This window comes from Benincasa hispida, chromosome 4, assembly GCF_027475165.1.
Source record: "Benincasa hispida cultivar pf3 chromosome 4, pf3_genome.v1.1, whole genome shotgun sequence".
In the NCBI taxonomy this organism is placed as follows: domain Eukaryota; kingdom Viridiplantae; phylum Streptophyta; class Magnoliopsida; order Cucurbitales; family Cucurbitaceae; genus Benincasa; species Benincasa hispida.
Window position 1 is genome coordinate 3,248,725 of NC_143481.1, and position 20,236 is coordinate 3,268,960.

General features: G+C 33.8%; 2 protein-coding genes across 2 annotated transcripts; one reads left to right on the forward strand and one right to left on the reverse strand.

Moving 5' to 3' along the window:
- Positions 1 to 713: 713 nt before the first annotated feature.
- SYTB (Calcium-dependent lipid-binding (CaLB domain) family protein) lies at positions 714 to 5,443 on the forward strand. Its single transcript, XM_039029760.2, has 12 exons — positions 714 to 1,502; positions 2,377 to 2,475; positions 2,577 to 2,627; positions 2,724 to 2,847; positions 3,060 to 3,178; positions 3,322 to 3,423; positions 3,588 to 3,662; positions 3,746 to 3,822; positions 3,901 to 4,147; positions 4,258 to 4,608; positions 4,884 to 5,015; positions 5,109 to 5,443. Exons 1-12 carry the CDS (start codon positions 1,392 to 1,394, stop codon positions 5,238 to 5,240), a joined length of 1,620 nt encoding a protein of 539 aa, XP_038885688.1. The 5' UTR covers positions 714 to 1,391; the 3' UTR covers positions 5,241 to 5,443.
- A 4,040-nt stretch (positions 5,444 to 9,483) lies between these two features.
- Positions 9,484 to 14,386, reverse strand: SHD (Chaperone protein htpG family protein). The gene is made up of 15 exons (XM_039029377.2): positions 14,239 to 14,386; positions 13,924 to 14,044; positions 13,667 to 13,820; positions 13,496 to 13,576; positions 13,259 to 13,370; positions 13,046 to 13,172; positions 12,823 to 12,961; positions 12,251 to 12,368; positions 11,941 to 12,134; positions 11,625 to 11,840; positions 11,372 to 11,537; positions 11,131 to 11,272; positions 10,895 to 11,045; positions 10,400 to 10,804; positions 9,484 to 10,067 (listed from the first exon to the last, which is right to left on the reverse strand). The coding sequence occupies exons 1-15, from the start codon at positions 14,303 to 14,305 to the stop codon at positions 9,810 to 9,812; spliced, it is 2,451 nt and encodes an 816-aa protein (XP_038885305.1). The 5' UTR covers positions 14,306 to 14,386; the 3' UTR covers positions 9,484 to 9,809.
- Positions 14,387 to 20,236: the final 5,850 nt, after the last annotated feature.

Below are 20,236 nucleotides of genomic sequence, written 5' to 3' on the forward strand. Positions count from 1 at the left end.
AATAATACATTTTTTATCCCTAAGTTTTGATTACGATTTCTATTTGGTCACTAGATTTTAAAATATTGCACATTTAGTCTTTAAATTTTGAGTTTTGTTTCAATTTAGCCTAAATCTTGAGTTTTGTTTCAATTTAGTCTCTAAGTTTCAAATGTTACAATTTTTCCATTCCAATTTAAGTTTTGTTTCAATTTGGTCCCTAGATTTCAAGATTTTACATTTTTTATCTTAATTTTCATTAAATACTCACCTTCATCAATTGACGTCAATTTCTATTAATTAATTAATTAAAAAAATAACTGTGAAGCAAAATTTTAAATTTAATTTTAAAAGTGACAAAAATAGTGAAACTTAATTAATTATAATTTTTATTACGATTTTTAATTTATTAACATAATTTAACTCTAAAGATGAAAAATGAATATTTAGTAAAAGATGATATTAAAAATATAAATTTTGAAACATATGAACCAAATTAAAGCAAAACTCAAATATCAAAAATAAAATTATCGCATTTTAAACTTTAGAGACTAAATTGAAATTAAACTCAAAATTTATGAACTAAATATATAACATTTAAAAATCTATGAATTAAACAGAAAGTACACTCAACATAAAATAAATAAAAAAATAAAAATATTTTTTTCAAAAAAATAAATAAATAAAATAAAATAAAACAAGACAGAGAGCGAGACATACAAAGAAAAACAGCCGAACAAGAAAAAAACTTGGAATTTTTTCTTTCTTTGGGAGTCGAATGGAAGTTACCAAATTAGAACATTTACTTTCTTTCCCAAAGAAAAAAGAAAAAGAAAATGATGAATATCATTAACACTGGAGCGAGCAGTAACAGAAAGAAACGGGATTCGGTCCGTCTTCCTAAGTTACAAAACCCAAAAAAGCAGATATTTTTTTCATCCTCACTCTTCCTCTTCGAACCCCATTTGACTCCTTTACCGACACTCCCACGCGCTTCTCCCGTGTTTCTATTCAAACCCATTTCCTTTGATCCAATGCCCATGGTGGTTGTGGTTCAAAGAAATGCTCTGATTCTGCTTCCTTCAATCGCATAAATGCTCCTTTATTACTTTCCTGATTCTTCATTTCCCCTTCAATCTTATCCTTTCCTTCATTTTCATTCCCCTTCCGTTTCCTTTTTGTTCTTAACTTCAACAGATCGTCAATTCTTCTTTTAGGAACAAAATTAATCGCCTCTCTCTCTCTCTCTCTGTTTGTGGGGTCTTTCTTCTTTTTCTTCCTGTTTTCTCTGGGGTGTAATGGAGAAGAAGGCATATTCATAAAGGGGTTCTTCATTTTTCTTTCTTTCCATCTTTCCCCTTTGATTTCTTTTGATTTTTGGTGATTTGGGTCAGTTTGAGAACGGATTTTAGATGGGGTTGCTTAGTAGTATACTGGGTTTCTTTGGCTTTGGCTTGGGAACTTCGGTTGGGCTTGTGGTTGGATATTATATGTTCATCTATTTTCAGCCATCAGATGTCAAGGTTTGTTTATCTTTTCAATTTTTTTGTTCTTTCTGTTTGTGGAAAATCTTATGCTTCTACGGATCCGCACTGTCACTATGTGCTCTCTGCTCTGTGTAGGAATCTTGCTCTAATTGCATTGAATTGAGAGTATTTTTTTAAAAAAAAAAATGTTCAGTGGTAATTCCCAGTTCGTTTGGGATTTTTCCTGTTATTGACTCTAGTAGTTGTCAATTTGATAAGTTGGGGGTTTCGCTTGCTCGTACTGATGAAGACAGGACAGACCTAAGCACTTGTGTCCCCTATTTTCCTTGATTTTCTTAAGGATGTTTCCTAGGATTTCATTTAGATGTCACCCATTCTTTCCCCTCCCTTGTACTTGCTTTAACTTAGAGGACTGTTAGTGGCAATTAGAAAGGAGAGAAAGAAGAAGAAGAGAGGCTATGATTGAGGAAGATATTTACAGTATTTACGGTTTCCTTTTTGCCTCTGTTTCTTGTTCTTGGGTAAATGGAGACATGGTAGAGGTCATAGATGCTTTGACCTGGAATTAGGATGTGACCTTATTTATGCATGCAGTTGGGGACTAATTGTTGGTAGATTTATATTGTTTTTGTTGTGCATCGAGAGTATGGACGATTTGGTTTCTTCTCTTTCTCTATTGGCGATTGTCTCATGCATATATGTGTTGACAGAATTCAAGCTAGACTTGGAAATTTTTGGAAGTGTTTGTTAAGACTTCATACAAGTTGCTCCATATTTAGCCTGATGAAATAGACTTGAAATTATTGACGATTTTGGTCGTCTATACAAGTTTTGATATGTGGAAATAATCACAAAAAAAAATTGTAGCACGATTGTGTTGTCTTTATTCTCTCGGTTGTTATTGTTTCAGGATCCTGTTGTTCGCCCTTTGGTTGAGCAAGATACTGCCTCGTTGTTGCGGATGATGCCAGAAATACCTCTATGGGTGAAAAATCCTGATTATGATCGTGTATGTCACCATTTTGTTTATTGTTCTTAGAATATGAATGCATATGATTCATTGTTTAGGTTTGGTAACATTTTTCTTTGTGCTTTTCGTCTTTCTTGTAGGTTGACTGGCTCAACAAATTCCTTGAAATTATGTGGCCTTACTTGGACAAGGTTCGTGCATTGCAATTGACAATTGATACTATTTTTTAGAGCCATTCGGGCGATCATTTTTGTTTTACCCTTTTCTTTTCTTGCTACCTTTCCTAGGCCATTTGCAAGACGGTGAGGAACATAGCAAAGCCTATTATTGCAGAGCAAATTCCAAAATACAAAATCGACGCTGTTGATTTCGACACTCTTACATTGGGCAGCTTACCACCCACTTTGCAAGGTAAACTCCCTCTCCCATTCCCTCTTTGAGTGTAATGTCGTGTGATTGATTGTTATACATAGCACCATCCTAGGACTTTGATGTGACCTGTACTGATCAAATGCCTGTTCTTTACAAAATTCACTTCTTTACTCCAGTGTTTTGTTATAATTATATTGCTCCATTTTAGGGAACTAGATGATTGATCTCTCTCTTTTATGAATTGTAACCAGGAATGAAAGTTTATATGACTGATGATAAAGAGCTGATCATGGAGCCATGTATGAAATGGGCAGGAAATCCGAATGTTACTGTTTCAGTGAAAGCATTTGGATTGAAAGCGACAGTTCAGGTTGTGCTCATTAAGTTGAAAAGCAACTACATGCACAAATATTGATTCATTTATGTTTATTTGCGAGTATAATGTCAGTGTTGTCTGTATTTAGTAATTTGAACTAAGGAACCAGAAATATCTGATTTTCTCTCGACTTTCAGGTGGTTGATTTGCAAGTGTTTGCTATTCCACGTATCACCCTGAAGCCTTTGGTCCCATCATTTCCTTGCTTTGCCAAAATATTTGTGTCTCTCATGGAGAAGGTGCAGTAACCGCCGCCGGTTCAATTGTATATACTTTTAGTAATTTATGCATCAGAAAGAAAGTTTTTTAGTCGTTGGTTGAATTACTTATTTTTCACATTCATGTCCTTGAAATTGTTGTTCACCTACTTATTTCTTTTCTGTTATGTTGTCTGATTCTTCAGCCCCATGTCGATTTTGGACTGAAATTGTTCGGTGCAGATGCGATGTCCATCCCAGGGCTGTATAGGTTTGTTCAGGTATGCATTATATACAGACATTGTAAACTATTAATCTGATTCATAGATTACAAACTAGTGAAAAGAACTTTCCATCATCGCAGGAACTAATAAAAGACCAAGTTGCCAATATGTATCTATGGCCTAAGACCCTCGAAGTATCGATAATGGATCCTGCAAAGTAAGTTCTGTTCGTGTTGTTTTTGTATTATGATTATGTTGAAGCATTTCATTTCTTGATTCGTTTAATCTTTGTCAGAGCCATGAAGAAACCTGTCGGCATCCTTCATGTGAAGGTTTTGAGAGCTCTAAAGCTTAAAAAGAAAGATCTATTTGGGGCATCAGATCCGTATTTAAAACTGAAGCTCACTGAAGACAAGCTTCCTTCTAAGAAAACAACTGTTAAACACACGAATTTGAACCCAGTATGGAATGAGGAGTTTACCTTTGTCGTGAAAGATCCCGAGTCTCAAGCTTTGGAACTTGTTCTTTATGATTGGGAGCAGGTATTTTCGTTAAAGTAGTTTAGGTTTGATTATCTCATGTTATCTTGTTTGTAAGATGAACCTCTATGCGATTGTCTCGTGTTCTCAGCACGTTTTCTTTTTCTTCTTAGGTTGGCAAGCACGATAAGATGGGAATGAACGTTGTTCCACTGAAAGAACTTACACCTGACGAGTCCAAGGAATTTACTCTTGACGTGTTGAAAAATATGGATCCTAATGATACACAAAATGAGAAGTCGAGAGGGCAGCTTGTTGTAGAATTGTTATACAAACCTTTCAAGGATGATGAAGCTCCGAAAGATGTTGAAGATGTAGAAGCAGTACAAAAGGCTCCTGATGGAACGCCTGATGGCGGAGGCTTGCTCGTCGTCATAATCCATCAAGCTGAAGATGTGGAAGGGAAGCATCATACAAATCCCTACGTCCGGTTACTTTTCAGAGGAGAGGAGAAAAGAACTAAGGTAACATCGTGGCATCGACTTGCTTTTTATCCTTTAAACAGTTTGGTTATCTGACTAATTAAGAATTGACATCAATATGGAACCTTTTCAAATATTTGCTAATAATAGAGCTCTAAATAGTGAAAAATGTAAAGTCTACATATCGATATCGAAAGGGTTGAAGCTTTCATTATGATCTTTTATAAGCTTGTATAATGTGTAAAAATGAATTCTCGCGATCACAACTTATATCCTTCGGGTTTATAAATTTTCAACTCCATTTGACATGATTGCAGCACGTCAAGAAAAATCGGGATCCAAGATGGGACGAGGAGTTCCAGTTTATGCTCGAGGAGCCACCTGTCAATGATCGGATTCATGTGGAAGTACTCAGTGCCTCTTCAAGGATAGGCCTGCTTCACCCCAAGGTATATACATGCTTGCTTCACAATTTTTCTCATTCATGAAATGGATATGTGAAGATTCTGACTATATTCTAAAATTTCAAACCTAATGATCAGGAAACTTTGGGCTATGTGGACATAAACCTAGGTGATGTTGTCTCAAACAAGAGGATTAATGCAAAGTATCATCTCATCGACTCGAAGAACGGTCGGATCCAAATCGAGCTACAATGGAGAACTTCATCATAGGCTAGCCATTCTTCTCCTCTCTTTTCTTCTTCTTTTCTTCCCCTTGTATTTTTTTCCCTTGAAAACCCTTTTTTCTCTTTGTAGGCTAAATTAAACTGGTGATTTTTGTTTAATGAAATGTTGATATGTTATGGTTTCTTTATATTTTGTCCAAACAAAGATTGAATAATATCATGCAGATTCTCTTGTTTGCTTTCATTTTACATATGGGTTTTGGAGTTTTTGGTAAAATCATTCCCTTACATTTAATTTTTATTTATTTTAATAATTAATAATTTTATCAAACATAACTGAAGAGAGATTTAATTGTGGATAGTGTTTGGAGAAAGAAGACTCTTGATTTGAAGGTAAGAGCGGTGTAGCTTAATTATTCAACTTATTTAATTAGCTTCTGTTTACATTTATGCTTATTTAATGCTTTGTTTAAATCTTTTATTGGACCATAACATTTATGTTATTGTCATTTTCAACCATATTCTTATAATCTTGCTTAAGGACAGAAATTCTGGTTATTATCTTAATTTATTACAATTTAGTTCACAAAACATCCACTTACTATCAAATGAGTAAATATTTCATCGGAAAATTACTTTTTTAGTTCCCAAGTTTGGTAGAATACGTGTATTTTGGTCATTGGTAGAATACGTGTATTTTGGTCATTGGATTTTGAAAGTGTATTTTTTTAGTCTTCAAATTTATAAAAATGGGTTTTTAAGGTTAGGTTTTTAAGGTCAAGTATTTTTTGTTTGATTTTTTAAAAATAATTATATGATATTTAAAATTAGAAAAAAAAATAGTTTTAGAGTGGATGCGATTTTTAAAAACTATTCTTCTAATTTAAAAGACAATATAATTATTTAAAAAAACAATAGTATAAAGTTATTCGAGAGACTTTTTAAACCTATTTTTAAATACTCAATTTTTATAAACCTGGAACTAAAAAGACATTTTTTAAATCCAAAGATCGAACACACATATTCTTCAAAATTTAAGAACCAAAAGGATAATATCTCCATATTTCATTGTTATGTATGCATATGTTTAAAATCTTAAAAAAAAAAAAATGTAAGTTTAGGGATTCACTAGATTTAAAATTAAAAATTATATCTAACAAATTAATTAATTTTTAAAAATTTCTAATTTGTTTAAGAACTTATCAATTAATTTTTAAAAATTTCTAATTTGTTTAAGAACTTCTTAGATAAGATTGAGGAAAAACATGAAATATGTTGTGATTTAACCTAATTCTTGAGAGATCATATTGGGGCACATTGGCAAATCATTATACTTAGGACTTGAACATGAAGTTTGTAGTCATTATGGACTGAATATAATGGGAACATAATGATTGGACTTTGTATTTGGGCTCAGGACAAACATTAGCCATTCCTATTCAGTGTTTAAAAATTTGTTCATTCTGTGAATTATTATCTTTTTCTTTAGGCACTTTATACTGCTCATGTTTGCTCTCAATATACACTTTAAAAGAATAATGAAGAAAGTGATGTGAGAGTGGCATCCAGTGGGCAATTTGATAAAGTTTCTTTTTTTTTTTTTTTTTTTTTTTTTCTTTTTGTAATTTTACTGTGAATAAATTCTTGCTGGGAAAAAAGGGATTGGTATTTGTGAAAGAGGATTTGAAGTGATCCTAAAATTTATTCAGTATATTCTTTCTTACTATGAAAAATGTGATTTTAAAGGTCAGAATAATTTGCTTTTCTTCATGTAGATTAGGGCCCCATGGTTTGTGTTTGAGGGTCCCACCATTGTTGTTGTTTTCCCTCTCTTCTAGTAAAAGCATATTATGAAAATTATGGTCTTAAGATTTTGGGTAGAATTCCCAACCCCAACCCCCCCCCAAAAAAAAGAAAAAAACTTCATAGATGCAAAGAAAAGCCCCTTCTCAATAGGGTATTAGGAACAAAAAAAAAAAATCACTATTAGTAACATCACAAATCTAGCCAGGGAAGTTAGAAACCCAACTTTTCCCTAAAAACTTCCCGATTGGAATAAACTATTAAGCCAAAAGAATGTGAAAAACGAGTAACACAATGAACAACACATCGAACAACCTAATTCCCAATACGAGAACAAAAAGAGAAAGAGACAACTCCCAAATGTCTCGTTAAAGCACCAATCTCGTCAAACCACTTCTTTGCCTTAGTAAAGTCTAAAATCCCACTTCACTGCATGCTTCTCAGAGTTTCATGAGACAAGGTTTTAGAGTCTAAAATCTAAGGGTGGTTTTTTTTTTTTTACGATATATGAGGTGGGAGAATTGAGCTTCTATCTTCGAGGTCGATAATACATGCCATATGCTAATTCCGCTACTCATTTTGGCGACTAAATTTTTAAATGGCAAGGTTTTAGAGTGTAAATAAAATATCAACCGCATGCTTAAAATTACAAGGTTTTAGAATATAAACCCTAAGGATGACTAAATTTATTTGGTTGTAGTAACTAAAAGTGGACAAATTGGTTGAAAAAAATTTCCCATATGAGTCTATTTGATCTCATTTTTTTTATTTGCAAAATGGTTCTAAATAATCACTACCATAGCAGAGTCAAACAATTATAATAAGATGGCCAATTAAAACTAAAAACTAAAATTAGGAAACCATAAATTATTATTCAAACACTTCTACTTGAGAGTGGTTCTTTTTGAGATTTTTCGAACAATTCCATAAATTATTATCCAAAAAGGTCGATTCTTAGCCCAAAGATCAAAGTTCTATTGAAATAAAAATCTTTGAATTTAAGAAACTAACACCTTATATAAAATTTGGATCAACCGTGAGAGAAAGCTAGAATAGATCATCTTTCAAGATGAAAGATGTAGAAGCAAGATGCAAAAATCTTGTTCTAAATTGAATCATTCCACAATCAAGCTTGATCAAAGTTAGATTGAATGACTTGGATACATTATATCACAAGAGTTACCGTAGAACTTAGAGATTGGAACAGTGTGCTCAAATTTCTAAAGAAAAAGTCTCAAAATGAGAACTCAAATTTCATTCATAAAAAATCCGATTGTAATTGAAAGAATAGAAGGCTTTATATAGCCTTTTAGATATTGTAATCTATCTAATCTTAAGAGACAAAAAAGTCAACATAAAACATTAAAAAAAGAAGTCATCTTCTCAACCTCCATCTTTTCAACTACCATCTTTAATGCATCTCTATTAAAGAAAGCAGTTTTCATTGTTCCAACTACTATTTTTAATGCATCTTCTTCTAAAAACATTGACTAGATATAAAAAAAGAAAAGAAACTGAAATTACAATAAAAATGTTGTGAGAACTATATAGGAACTTAAAGTCTACTTCAATCGAGCAAACATTGACCTTCAACACACCAAATGGTCATTCTTATGAAGCAACCTTATCTAATCTTGTAAGTGAAGAATGAATGATTTTTAAAATCTTTCCTAACTTGGATCATCTAATAGGTCCAACCGCAATGCTTTGTTTCTTATCAATATTACACCAAAGAGTTAGAGTTAGGTTATGTGAGTAAAAAACATACTTCTCATCATGAACTTTTTATTCTTGTATTTTGAGATTTATTTCATGCGTGTGTGTCTATATATACCTTAGATAAAAATTGTTGTGACTCATAATATTATTTAGAAAACATTGCACAAGCCACCCTTAAACTATAGGATTGGTTGCGATAACACCCATAAATTTTCAATTTGAACAGATAAAATGGTTCCAATCAACTCTTTTTGTTAAATTAATATTTATTTATAAATAATCACACATGAATAAGGAGGATAAACTTGTCCATTCCTCTGGGAAAATCGCATCTGACACTAAAATGAACTCGTTCACCAATTCCGTTTTTGCTCCAGGAAGAAATTCATCGATTATCAATGGTCATTATATAAATTACAAGCTCTATCATCCCTAATTTTAAAGAAATATTGAATCTCGATGAAGATAGTCCCAGCCTTGATAATGCACTGTATATGACAACTTTTTTCCAAAAGAAAATACTATTTATGTTGACCAATGTTGGGTTTTGTTGCGAGATTTCTTATTGCAGAAACATTGTGTGTACTATAGTGACCAAATCGTTCTCCAGTCTACGATATATATATTGATGCATATTGAAATCATAATCAGCTCTCATAAAAGGGAAGAGAAATCCTAATCCCAAGGATGACTAAGGCTGATTAAGGATGTGATTAGGGCCTAAAAAAAACATGGTTTCGGGAGATTCCACAACATCCAACGCCTGATTAGTGGGATAACATAAAACAACACTGAATTATGAATCCGACGAAAGAAATGTAGAAACAGCAACAACAGGAGAAATGAACTCAACCAAAAGTTTCCAAAACCCTCCTTATAAAACTAACAGAAAATTCCTACCAAACAAAAACGTTTACAGTAAAATTCTCTAATTAAAAAAAAAAAAATGAAAAATAACAACTCCTCTTCCATTCCACAACCTTCTTCTTCTATTGATGTTAGAAGAAGAAAGAGGGAGTTAGTAGAACTCTATGCCTGGGTGATGGATGATATCCAAAATTATAGACCACCTCCGTTCCACAGTTTAATTAATCTACAGCTCATCCTTTACCGCCTCATCAGCAGTTTCTGATTTGAAAGTGTCTTCTGCTTCTGCCCCCTTTGATTCGGTCTCGGCTTCGACTTCTGCTTCCTCTTCCTCATCAACGGTTGCGTCGGGACTGATGTTTAAGCTAGTCTTCACCGTGTCATAGATTTGGGAAGCAAAATCCTTTGGGTCACTGAGAATAAACCCACTTTCAAGAAGAGCTGTTTGGTACATCAGTTTTGCAGCCTGCTTTGCGCCCTCATCCTGTGTTTAGATGCAAATCAATCACATTAGCAAATTCGATAATATATATGAATATATATATTAATGCAAACCCCTCCCCTTTTACTATGATCTTTCATCCACGATATGGTTTGTCTAAATTTTCACCGTCTAAATCTCCGTTCTTGGTTTCATATGCTTAAAAATATGTACACTAAATCCTAACAAATGATGATACAACAACTAATACAAAGTAGCTTATAATTGACACATTAAATCCTAACAAATGATTAGGATGACTATGGGTTTTTCAATGATGTATCCCTTTGTTTTTTGTTTAAGAATAACAAGATTAAAAGTAAATGAAAACAAACCTCAGGATTCTTTACTATTCTCTCCCGAAGATCCTTGACGATCGGGTGTCTTGGGTTGATCTCGAGCACCCTCTTACCGCGCATGTATGCTTGTTTGCTAGCATCTGAAAGGGTCTGAGACTGCATGATTCTTTCCATATTGGCACTCCATCCATACTTGGATGTCACAACCACACAAGGTGTGTTGTCCAAACGGTTTGAAACTTTCACATCATCAACATTGTCGAAAGAAAGGGCAGTCTTCCACCATTTAGTAAGATCCTTGAAAGATTCCTTGAGTTCTTTGTCCTTAGAGTCTTTGCCTAGTTTGAGGCCCTCCTTTGATACATTTTGGAACTTTTTGTCTTCGTAGTCCATGAGATATTGCATCAAGTACTCATCAACTGGATCCGTGAAAAAGATGACCTGTGAAAAGAAGAAAATTAGATATGGGAAAGTGATGAATGGATGGGGAAAAGAACGCACAGAAAACTAAACCTCCTGATTAAAATTCACCTCATAGTTCTTCTTCTTAAGTCGTTCAAGGAATGGGGATTTCTCCAATTGTTCCTTGCTTGATCCGGTAATGTAAAAGATATCCTTTTGTCCCGATTTCATTCTTGAGATGTATTGATCTAGTGAAGTCAATTTTCCATCCGACTTGGTGCTGCAAGAGCTCGTTTAGGTTATTATCTCAGGAAACAGAGAAGAATCAATGAGGTAGAATAAAGCAACCCATAAAGGCAAGATACCTCTCGAATCGGAGCAGTTTTGCTAGACGGTTCCTATTAGTGGCATCCTCAATGATACCAAGCTTAATTGATTTACCAAACTCATTCCAGAAGCGAGTGTACTGGCCTTTCTTCTCATCATCGTCACCACGCTTCTCAACATCTGCTTGTTAATGAAGGTTTTTAAAGTTAATCAAATAAAACATTGAAGAAAGTCGGCATGTTTTAAAAGCATCACAATAATCAAATTTTTTAGGTATACCTTTCTTCTCCTTGTCACTGGACTCATCAGGATCCTCCTCTGCAATTTTACGGATCATATCAAGGGCCTTGCGGATGAGTTTCTTCTTAATTGTCTTTAGGCTGCTGTGTTGTTGGAGCATTTCTCGTGAAACGTTGAGAGGTAAAGTATCAGAATCAACAAGACCCTGCAAAGAATGAAAATTTTGAGAAAAAATCTACAACCTAAGTCAAACTGTCTTTCTGTTGAATTACTCGATCACTCATTTATTTACCAGCAAAAAGTTCAAATACTTCGGCAGGAGCTCATCAAACTCATCTGAGATGAAAACCCTTCGAACATACAGCTTCAAGTTGGATTTTTTGCTGTTATAATAGCTCTCGTACAGATCATGAGGAGCCTTAGGAGGCACAAACAGAACAGCTTTGAACTCAACATCACCTTCTGCGTTAAAGTGACTCCATGACATAGGCTTTTCATCACCAAAATCCTGCAATTTGATGTTAAATTCATTAGATTTGGAATTCAAATTTTACAGCTTAAGATGCTTTCATTTTTTTTTTTTCACTGGTAGCATTTTGGATAATTACCTTAGCAAGAGAGTGGTAGAATTTAGTATACTCTTCCTCCGTCACTTCTTTGGGACTCCGCAGCCATATGGCTTTCACATCATTCAAAAGCTCCCATTCATAAGTTGTTTCTTTGACTTTCTTTGTCTTCGGCCTTTCAGCGTCTTCATCCTTTTCAGCATCATCATCTTCCCCTTCTTCCGAAGAGCTTTCAGCTGTTTTTTAAGACAGAAAAGGTAATTAGAATGACTTAAACCATGATCAACCAACAGTTATTTTTCCACCAGGAAGGTCATTATATATGCATATCCAACATCCAAGATGAACATACGTGATTCTTCTTCATCGTTGGATTCATCCTCATCTGCAGGAACCTCCACCTCAACCTCTTTGCTTCCCCAGATATAAATGGGGAAGTTTATAAATTCTGAGTATCTTTTCACCAAATCCTATATAGGAAGAATTGCCACGACAACATTTCAGTTCAAATAGTCAGAAATATGTCAAGGAAGATACCAACTAAATAAGAACATGCTATTCAGACAAATTTTTATTTAACAGATCATCGATCAAGAGGGTTGATATGGTTCAATGGGAACCATACAATCAGAAGGCTGCCCGTATAACTTTTGTGAGACACAGAACGAAAAAACAAATTGCTGACTGCAGAAGGTAGCCATAATAAAACAGAGGGAATGCAAGTGATAACACTTCCAAGAGAGAAAATCAATTAACAGCTGAAATGTGTCATCAACGCATAATAAACAAGTTGAAACCAAAAAAGTACACTGCAAATACTCCAAGTCAATTGAACAGTACAAGTCAAGCCACAACCAAGCTGACAGATAACGACATTAAAAGCATTATTAAAACCAGGCAATGAGAAAAGCAAACCAAGCTTACTTTCAGTTTGCCCTCCTCCAGGTATTCTTGAGCTTCATCTCTAAGGTGCAGTCTAATTTCAGTTCCACGACCTAAAGGTTCATTCCAAGTATCTTCAGAAATTGCGAATGCTCCATCAGCCTTGGACTCCCACACATGTCTGTAAACAAGGAAAAGTTCGACATACAGACACTCATAGCAAGGCAATGGCAAACACATCGAAATAATAATGAGGGTTGCTCACTGTTTGTCATCGTTGTGTTTACTGATTACTTCAACGTAATCAGCCACAAGATACACGGAGTAGAAACCCACTCCAAATTGTCCAATAAGATTGAGATCTCCGCTTGTCTGCATTTTTTCCACAAATGCTGCACATGGGGATAACAAATTCAGTATCTTTCACATTACACCTACAGTGATAAAATAAATAAATTAACTTCCATATTAAAAGTACCTGAAGTTCCAGATTTTGCTATGGTTCCCAAGTTCTTAATCAAATCCTCTTTCGTCATACCAATACCCCTGTCGCGAATTGAAAGGATTTTGTTTGCTTTGTCCAACTTAATCTGCGATATTTGATTTATGAACAACAATATAAGCATGAAAGGATCATCGACTAGAACGAGCAATTTTTTTCAGCGAGATAATAAGAAAACAGTATGTCCAAATCTAGCACGACGGTCTAACTCACTTGAATCTCCAGCTTCGAATTGTCGCCCTCACCCAATATTTCTTTATCGGTCAGGGAAAGGAACCTAATCTTATCCAACGCCTGAAATGCAGAGATACAATTAGTAATAATCAAATCCAATGACGAGATTACTAGATCTGATGAAGTGAAACGAGGCAGGAGTGAGCTTACATCAGAAGCGTTGGAGATCAATTCTCTGAGGAAAATGTCTTTGTTACTATATAAGGAATTGATAATAATATCCATGAGACGAGACACCTCAGCTTGGAACTCAAATTTCTCCCCGCTGCTGCGAAGAGATCTCTTTGAGATTGACTCCGACTCTCTGAAATCACATTTCCAGAGTAGGTACGTTAAAAATTATCCCAAACTGGACAAATCGATAGGTGAAAGCGTGTATCGACGATATTAAACAAACATTCACCAACCTCTTGACAACATCAGAATCAGTGGAGAGACCATGTGGAACGGCGCCGATCTTTTCCTCAACCTTTGGTGGATCTACAACCTTGTCAGCATCACCGTCAGCCTTGGCATGAAATCTAGGACCTGAAAATCCAAAAACAAGAGAAATATCACCATCAAATCTCCACAGTTCGAACTGAGCTCAAATCTCACCCAAATTTCTTCTCAAACCCCAAAACTGAAACCATCGACAATCGTGATTAACATAATGCAAGACGCATTCAGTTCGCATTTGAACAGAGAAAGCAAAATGGCTGACATAAGAAACGAAATCACACCTTTATCTGATACGAGAGAGAGAAGGCAAAGAAGGAGAAGAGCAGAGGCGATCGTCCACTTCCTCATTGTTCTCGCAAAAACTTCCAGCAGCTTCGATCACTGATCTAGTTTCTCGACGAGCTAGCGATATTTATATAGGTCCATTGGATTGATCTATGTTGCCAGCATGGATGATCCAACGGTGAAGCTTTTTACGTGAAAACGTGGCGACATTTTATTGGTTGGTTTTTGTTTAATTGACGTGGATAAAGCTATTTCAAATTTCCATTTCTGGCCCCACGGAAGACCTGGGAAATGGAAGTCTACTCGTTAATCTTAACGGCATAGGGTAGCTGATGTGGAGAATCTAACGGCTCTGATTGCTCCGTTTCTACGTGGCTGAAAGTTATTGGGTTGAGATTTTGTTTTTGACGTGGAAACACGGTGTGTATCCGAAGGATACGTTCGGAATTTGACGTGCCTTTTACCTGGTTCGTTGATTGAGATAACCATCTTTACAAAGGTTTTTTATGGAACAAAATAATAACAATAATAATAATAATACATAGGAAGTTATATTAAGTAAATTAATCCATTACAGGCCAAGTGTAATTAAAAGCTAAAGTGAGCTCAACAGTAATTGAGCTTTAAATTATGATGATAGAGTTACATTTGGACGGTGATTTTGAAAAGTAGCGAACCCAACCAATAACCTAAATTCGATTTTTCTTTAGGTGATATTTGATTTCAAATACTGTTTTTGTTTGTATATATATATATATAAACCAATTTAACTTGTAACTGATTTTGGAAAGGTAAAGCTTGTTTTGTTTTTGTTTTATGCATTTATTTATTTATTTACTAGTTGAATACTAAGTATTCTATAACATTGAATTTGAGAAGGTTAAATAGAATAAAAATGGAATAATTTAAAATATATATATATATATATATATATATATATATATGTGTGTAAATGTTTATTGCATCGACAAATTTTTAATTTAAATCTACACAAATATATTTTTAAAAATTTCTTAGTTTTTTAAAATATACAAATATTTTTTTATTTTGATTTGAATGATTTTATTATACTCTTAAATTTAAAGTTTAGTTTAAACCAAAATATATTTTTCACTCCTTTTTAAAATTTCATGATAATCATTTCTTAGTTAAATCTTTTTAATTTATTTTGATCCGCATAATTTTATTCATCTTCTTAATTTCAAACTATAATTTGAACAAAAATATTATTATTTACTTTTTAAATTTCATGATAATCTTTCCTAAATTAGAATAATGTAGTATTTTTTATTGGGATGATTTGATTACTTTAATTGAAATTTTCATGATAACACCACCTTGAAAATATTATTTATTTATTTGTAATTGGATGCTTTTATTATCATTTTAATTTTAATTTTTAATTTAAACCAAAGTATTATTGATATTTTTATTGGATGATAATCTTCTCATACGTCCTTTCTCGGTTGAAAGATTTGTTTTTTAAAAAATAAAAATAAATTTTAGTGTAAAGGAAAATATTATTTATTTTCTATATAGAGATAAACCCTAAAAACTTATTCTATTAATTTTAAATTTTATTTCAAATAAATATTACTTTTTTATTTGATTTTGGTTAACATTTTAATTTTTTTGGCTTGGAAAATTCACATTATAGATTTGTCATGCTTCTTCTTGATTTCAAACATTATTGAATTTATAGGAGATGATATGTTCTAAAATCAAAATAAATCAAATAAAAATAAAAATAAAAAAGAATCTAGAAACGTTAAAATGAGATTTTTTTTTTTTCCTAAAAAATTCCACCAATTACATGTGATGCTTTTAAATGGGAAAAGTTTGATTTTTTTTACTACGCGTAATGCTAAATAAATAGGGAAAGAGAATTTATTTAATAATTTTAAATATAAAATTACATAAATGTCTCTATAACCATCTACTAAAAGGAGCAAATAGAAAAATCAAATATTTCTCCTCCATAACCTTTTTAGATAGTATAAATTATTTTTCTTATTATTTTGGGATTGTTAATCCAATTTTAGGTGTTTTTATTGTTTAATTCTCTTGAATAAAAAAATCAAACGAGTTAGTGATATACAACATTTTTTTCAAGTTGAAATTGTAATTTGCAACACTTAGGGTGAAGTTTAATGAAAAAGAAAATCGGTAAAAAAATTATCATTAATCAATCAACATATGAGTTTAGGTCTGCTTGGTAACCATTTGGTTTTTTTATTTCTATTTTTGAAAATTAAAGCTACTTTTTCAATTCTCAAAATTTGGTTTAGTTTTTTAAACCATTGGTGAAAAATAGATAACAAAGTAGAAAAATTGGAGATGGAACTAATGTTCATAGACTTGATTTTTAAAAACAAAAACAAAAAACAAGATGATTACCAAACATTACCTTAGTTTTGGTAATTAACAATGACATTGATAACAAAACGAATTTATCCTAACTATTGGGAAGCCTCAGTCCTCAATGATTTATTGAGGGGTCGGGGTTGGGGCACGTGCCCTCTCAAATGGTGATGTTTTATGTTATATTGATTTTCATTAAATATCAAAAGTATGTATTAGTATTTTTATTTACTTCTTTATTCAACTAAATATCATAGTTGAAGGGTTTGTTGCAATGGTTTGCATGCCACAATTTTATTTTTTATTTTTTTAATTTTTCGGATGAAAATAAAAGATGAAGGAGAAGAAGAACACAAATGGTTTACGTGGAAAACCAAGGAGAAAAAATCATGATAGAGACTTATTTTTTATTATTGAAGTGACACAAAATATAGGAAAACTTGCTCAAATAAATAGACAGATGGAAACACTAGGCCCATAAGAAAATTACAAAAAAAGCCCCTAGGGCAAAGTAACTCTTTATGACACTCCCCTCAAGTTGGGGCATAGATATCAGTAAAACCCAACTGAAGGAAATCGGATATGGGGATTTCCACGAGCAACGGAATGATCGTTCCAAATTTCATTCGTATTTGAACATACACAGTTGCAATTAAGAAACGGAAACTAGCTGGTCATGCAACATATGACATTACAACATGTTTTTACAAGATAATCAAAGGTAAGATTACACATACCTTTGGAGACTCATCTTTAACCTCCTTTGATCACGAACGCTCGTTCAACCAGCAACACAACAATTACGAACGCTCGAACACTTCGACCGCAACATAGCACGATCAATCAGCAACCACCACACGAACACCGCAAACTTAACGAACATCCTCCAAAAACTTTGAACTATGTTGAGTTGAGTACGACACCACAACAATGGCTACCTTGGTATTCTCGGTGTGGGAATCTAGAAGTGTGGGCTCTGTGTAGACTTGGTTAGAGGAGGATACTGGAGGAAGGACAATCGTGTAAACAATTGAGCAAGTGGGAGATGACAGAGGTATACTGCATAGACGATGCCCAATCGTTTAACAAATGCTATGTGATCGTTTAGCTAAAGGCCAGTTGAGTGAACTATAGTGTAATGTCACTTCACGATCGTTTAGTCTCTCTTCAGCTATCGTTTATGAATCTAGTCCACTTGACAACCTTTCCGTGAGAACTCTTTCCCATAATGGAAATTTTCAAATCATACTAAATTTAAGAAAATATTTTTCCTTTTAACTCGGTTACCATGAAACCACCAATAACATCCAACTTAATTGGTTATTAGAGAAAAATATATAATTATCCAATAATTAATATTATCATAAATATATATGATAACCAACTTATCATACTATATTTATAATCTATAGTTTTAATATTTCATCTCATGAAACACATAAACCATAGTTCTTTTTCTATTTTATGGTACTTAATGTAAAACTCATTTACATGAATCCTCCACTTGATGTATCTCATACATAACACCGATATATCATATATAATTGAATTTCCACTTATCAATTTGAATATTTCAAATCAACACCAAGAACTGATTCTCAACTTGAATCCATTGAGCTACCAAGGGGACCTTATGGACCTGTAGCTTGAAGCTCCAACGGTACATGAATAACTGACTAAACTCTTTAGTTACAGGATCCACCATCCGTTAACTGTCAAGCACTCCACTAAATACTAACAACTAAACCCTATTTACCACAAATATATTATGTGTTCATATCAACCAATCAACTGTGCAATAACTCTTCACAGATCACTCGTAAGTACAGCTGGGCCAATAACCGTTGTGCTCCTGTAGTTACATTTAACTCCTTAAGTACCACTTATCCCTTTAATAAACATAAGTCATAGTCTTACTATGACTGAGTCATCTTTTCCAAGGAGAAAATATGGCTACTCTATTTAAGACCCGGAATCAGCCTTTAAGGGAACAATCTATCTACTTACCCTTGTTTCGGGGAAGAAGTGAATTCCATCTCGTGTAACTGAGTTCCCAGCTCCCAAATTAGACAAGTCTCCAAAAAGGTAGGCATGTTGAGTTGGCAATCTGGCCACTCTCACCCATACTAATCAAAGGACCATCCTCAAAGCCAGGAGTTCACAAAACACTCAGAATTAAGGTCATGTCACTTATGGTCGTTTAGGTGAGATGTAAGTCTCCAATATCAACGGCATTATATACAGAGACTCTTCATCTCTTGGTTCAGTCTTATATAAACTATTTGTATAGGACACCACCGCTTGCATGTCTCCACATGAATGGTCAGGATCTACCATCTCTAGTAGTTCACAACATTTGCAAACCTCTACAAAGCGGGTCGTATCCGTAGTGTCACCAGGACTAGGTATCCCTCTTTAATCCTTATACTATAGACTTATTTAAGTTATCACTTAAGGCATGACCTACTTGTATATCTCATATACATGTTTAAGTTTACATACAATAACCATTGAGCTTTGTTTATTGGATATGAGTAAATGCTAAATAAAACAACTGTTATTTTATTCATAACAATGTGTATAGATTACAAACTATGAGACTCAGGGAGAATTAGGACACCAATCCCAACACCAACTTGTTGATACAATAATAAAAACTCTATCTCAACAACCCCTTCGTAAGGACATCTGCAACTTGTTGATTAGAAGGAATCAGTATATGCTTCAATGCAACGTTTATTTGACTTCCTGAATAGTAGGCCCTTACCAGGAGTGCCCTTCAGATACCGTAAAATGCGTTCAGCAACCGTCATATGTTCCTCGTAGGGAGCTTGCATGAATTGGTTGACAACACTCACTGCATATGGTATATCAAGTCTAATGTGAAATAAATAGATAAACTTCCCGACTAATCGTTGATCTCTCTCTTTATCGACAGGAGCTTCATTGTTAGTATTGCTCAGTTTTGCATAATACTCCGCATGGGTGTCCACTGGTTTATACCCAGTCATTCCTGTTTCCTTGAGAAGATCAAGAGTGTACTTTCGTTGAGAGACTGAGATACCCTTATTCGACCGAGCCACCTTCATCCCAAGAAAGTACCACAAATTTTCCAGAACCTTAATTTCAAATTCTTCGACCATATTTGTTTTAAGTCTCATAATTTCAATAGTATTGTCATTGGTCAACACAATGTCATCGATATAAACAATAAGCATTGAGATATTTCATGAACCAAACTTCTTTATGAACAACGTGTGGTCTGAGTGCCCCTGGTTGTATCCCTGTGCTTTAACAAATGTGGTGAATCTGTCAAACTAGACTCTTGGAGACTGTTTCAACCCATACAACGACTTCTTTAACTTACAAATCTGGTGCTTAAACTGGTTCTCGAAGCCAGGTGGAGGGCTCTGATAACGGGCAGAAATGTACGTTATTACAATGCAAAGATATAAAACAATGTGGGTATGCGACAGTAAAAACATGCAAAATCGTGTATAAAAGCATTAAGTTAAGAATATTACGATCGCATGCGTCCATCGCATTAAAACAACTAATTTAGTTATTTCATGCAGGAAAATGCGTTGGCGCAAAGCAATTTGCAATCTAAGGAATTCGGCGCCTGAGCGCATT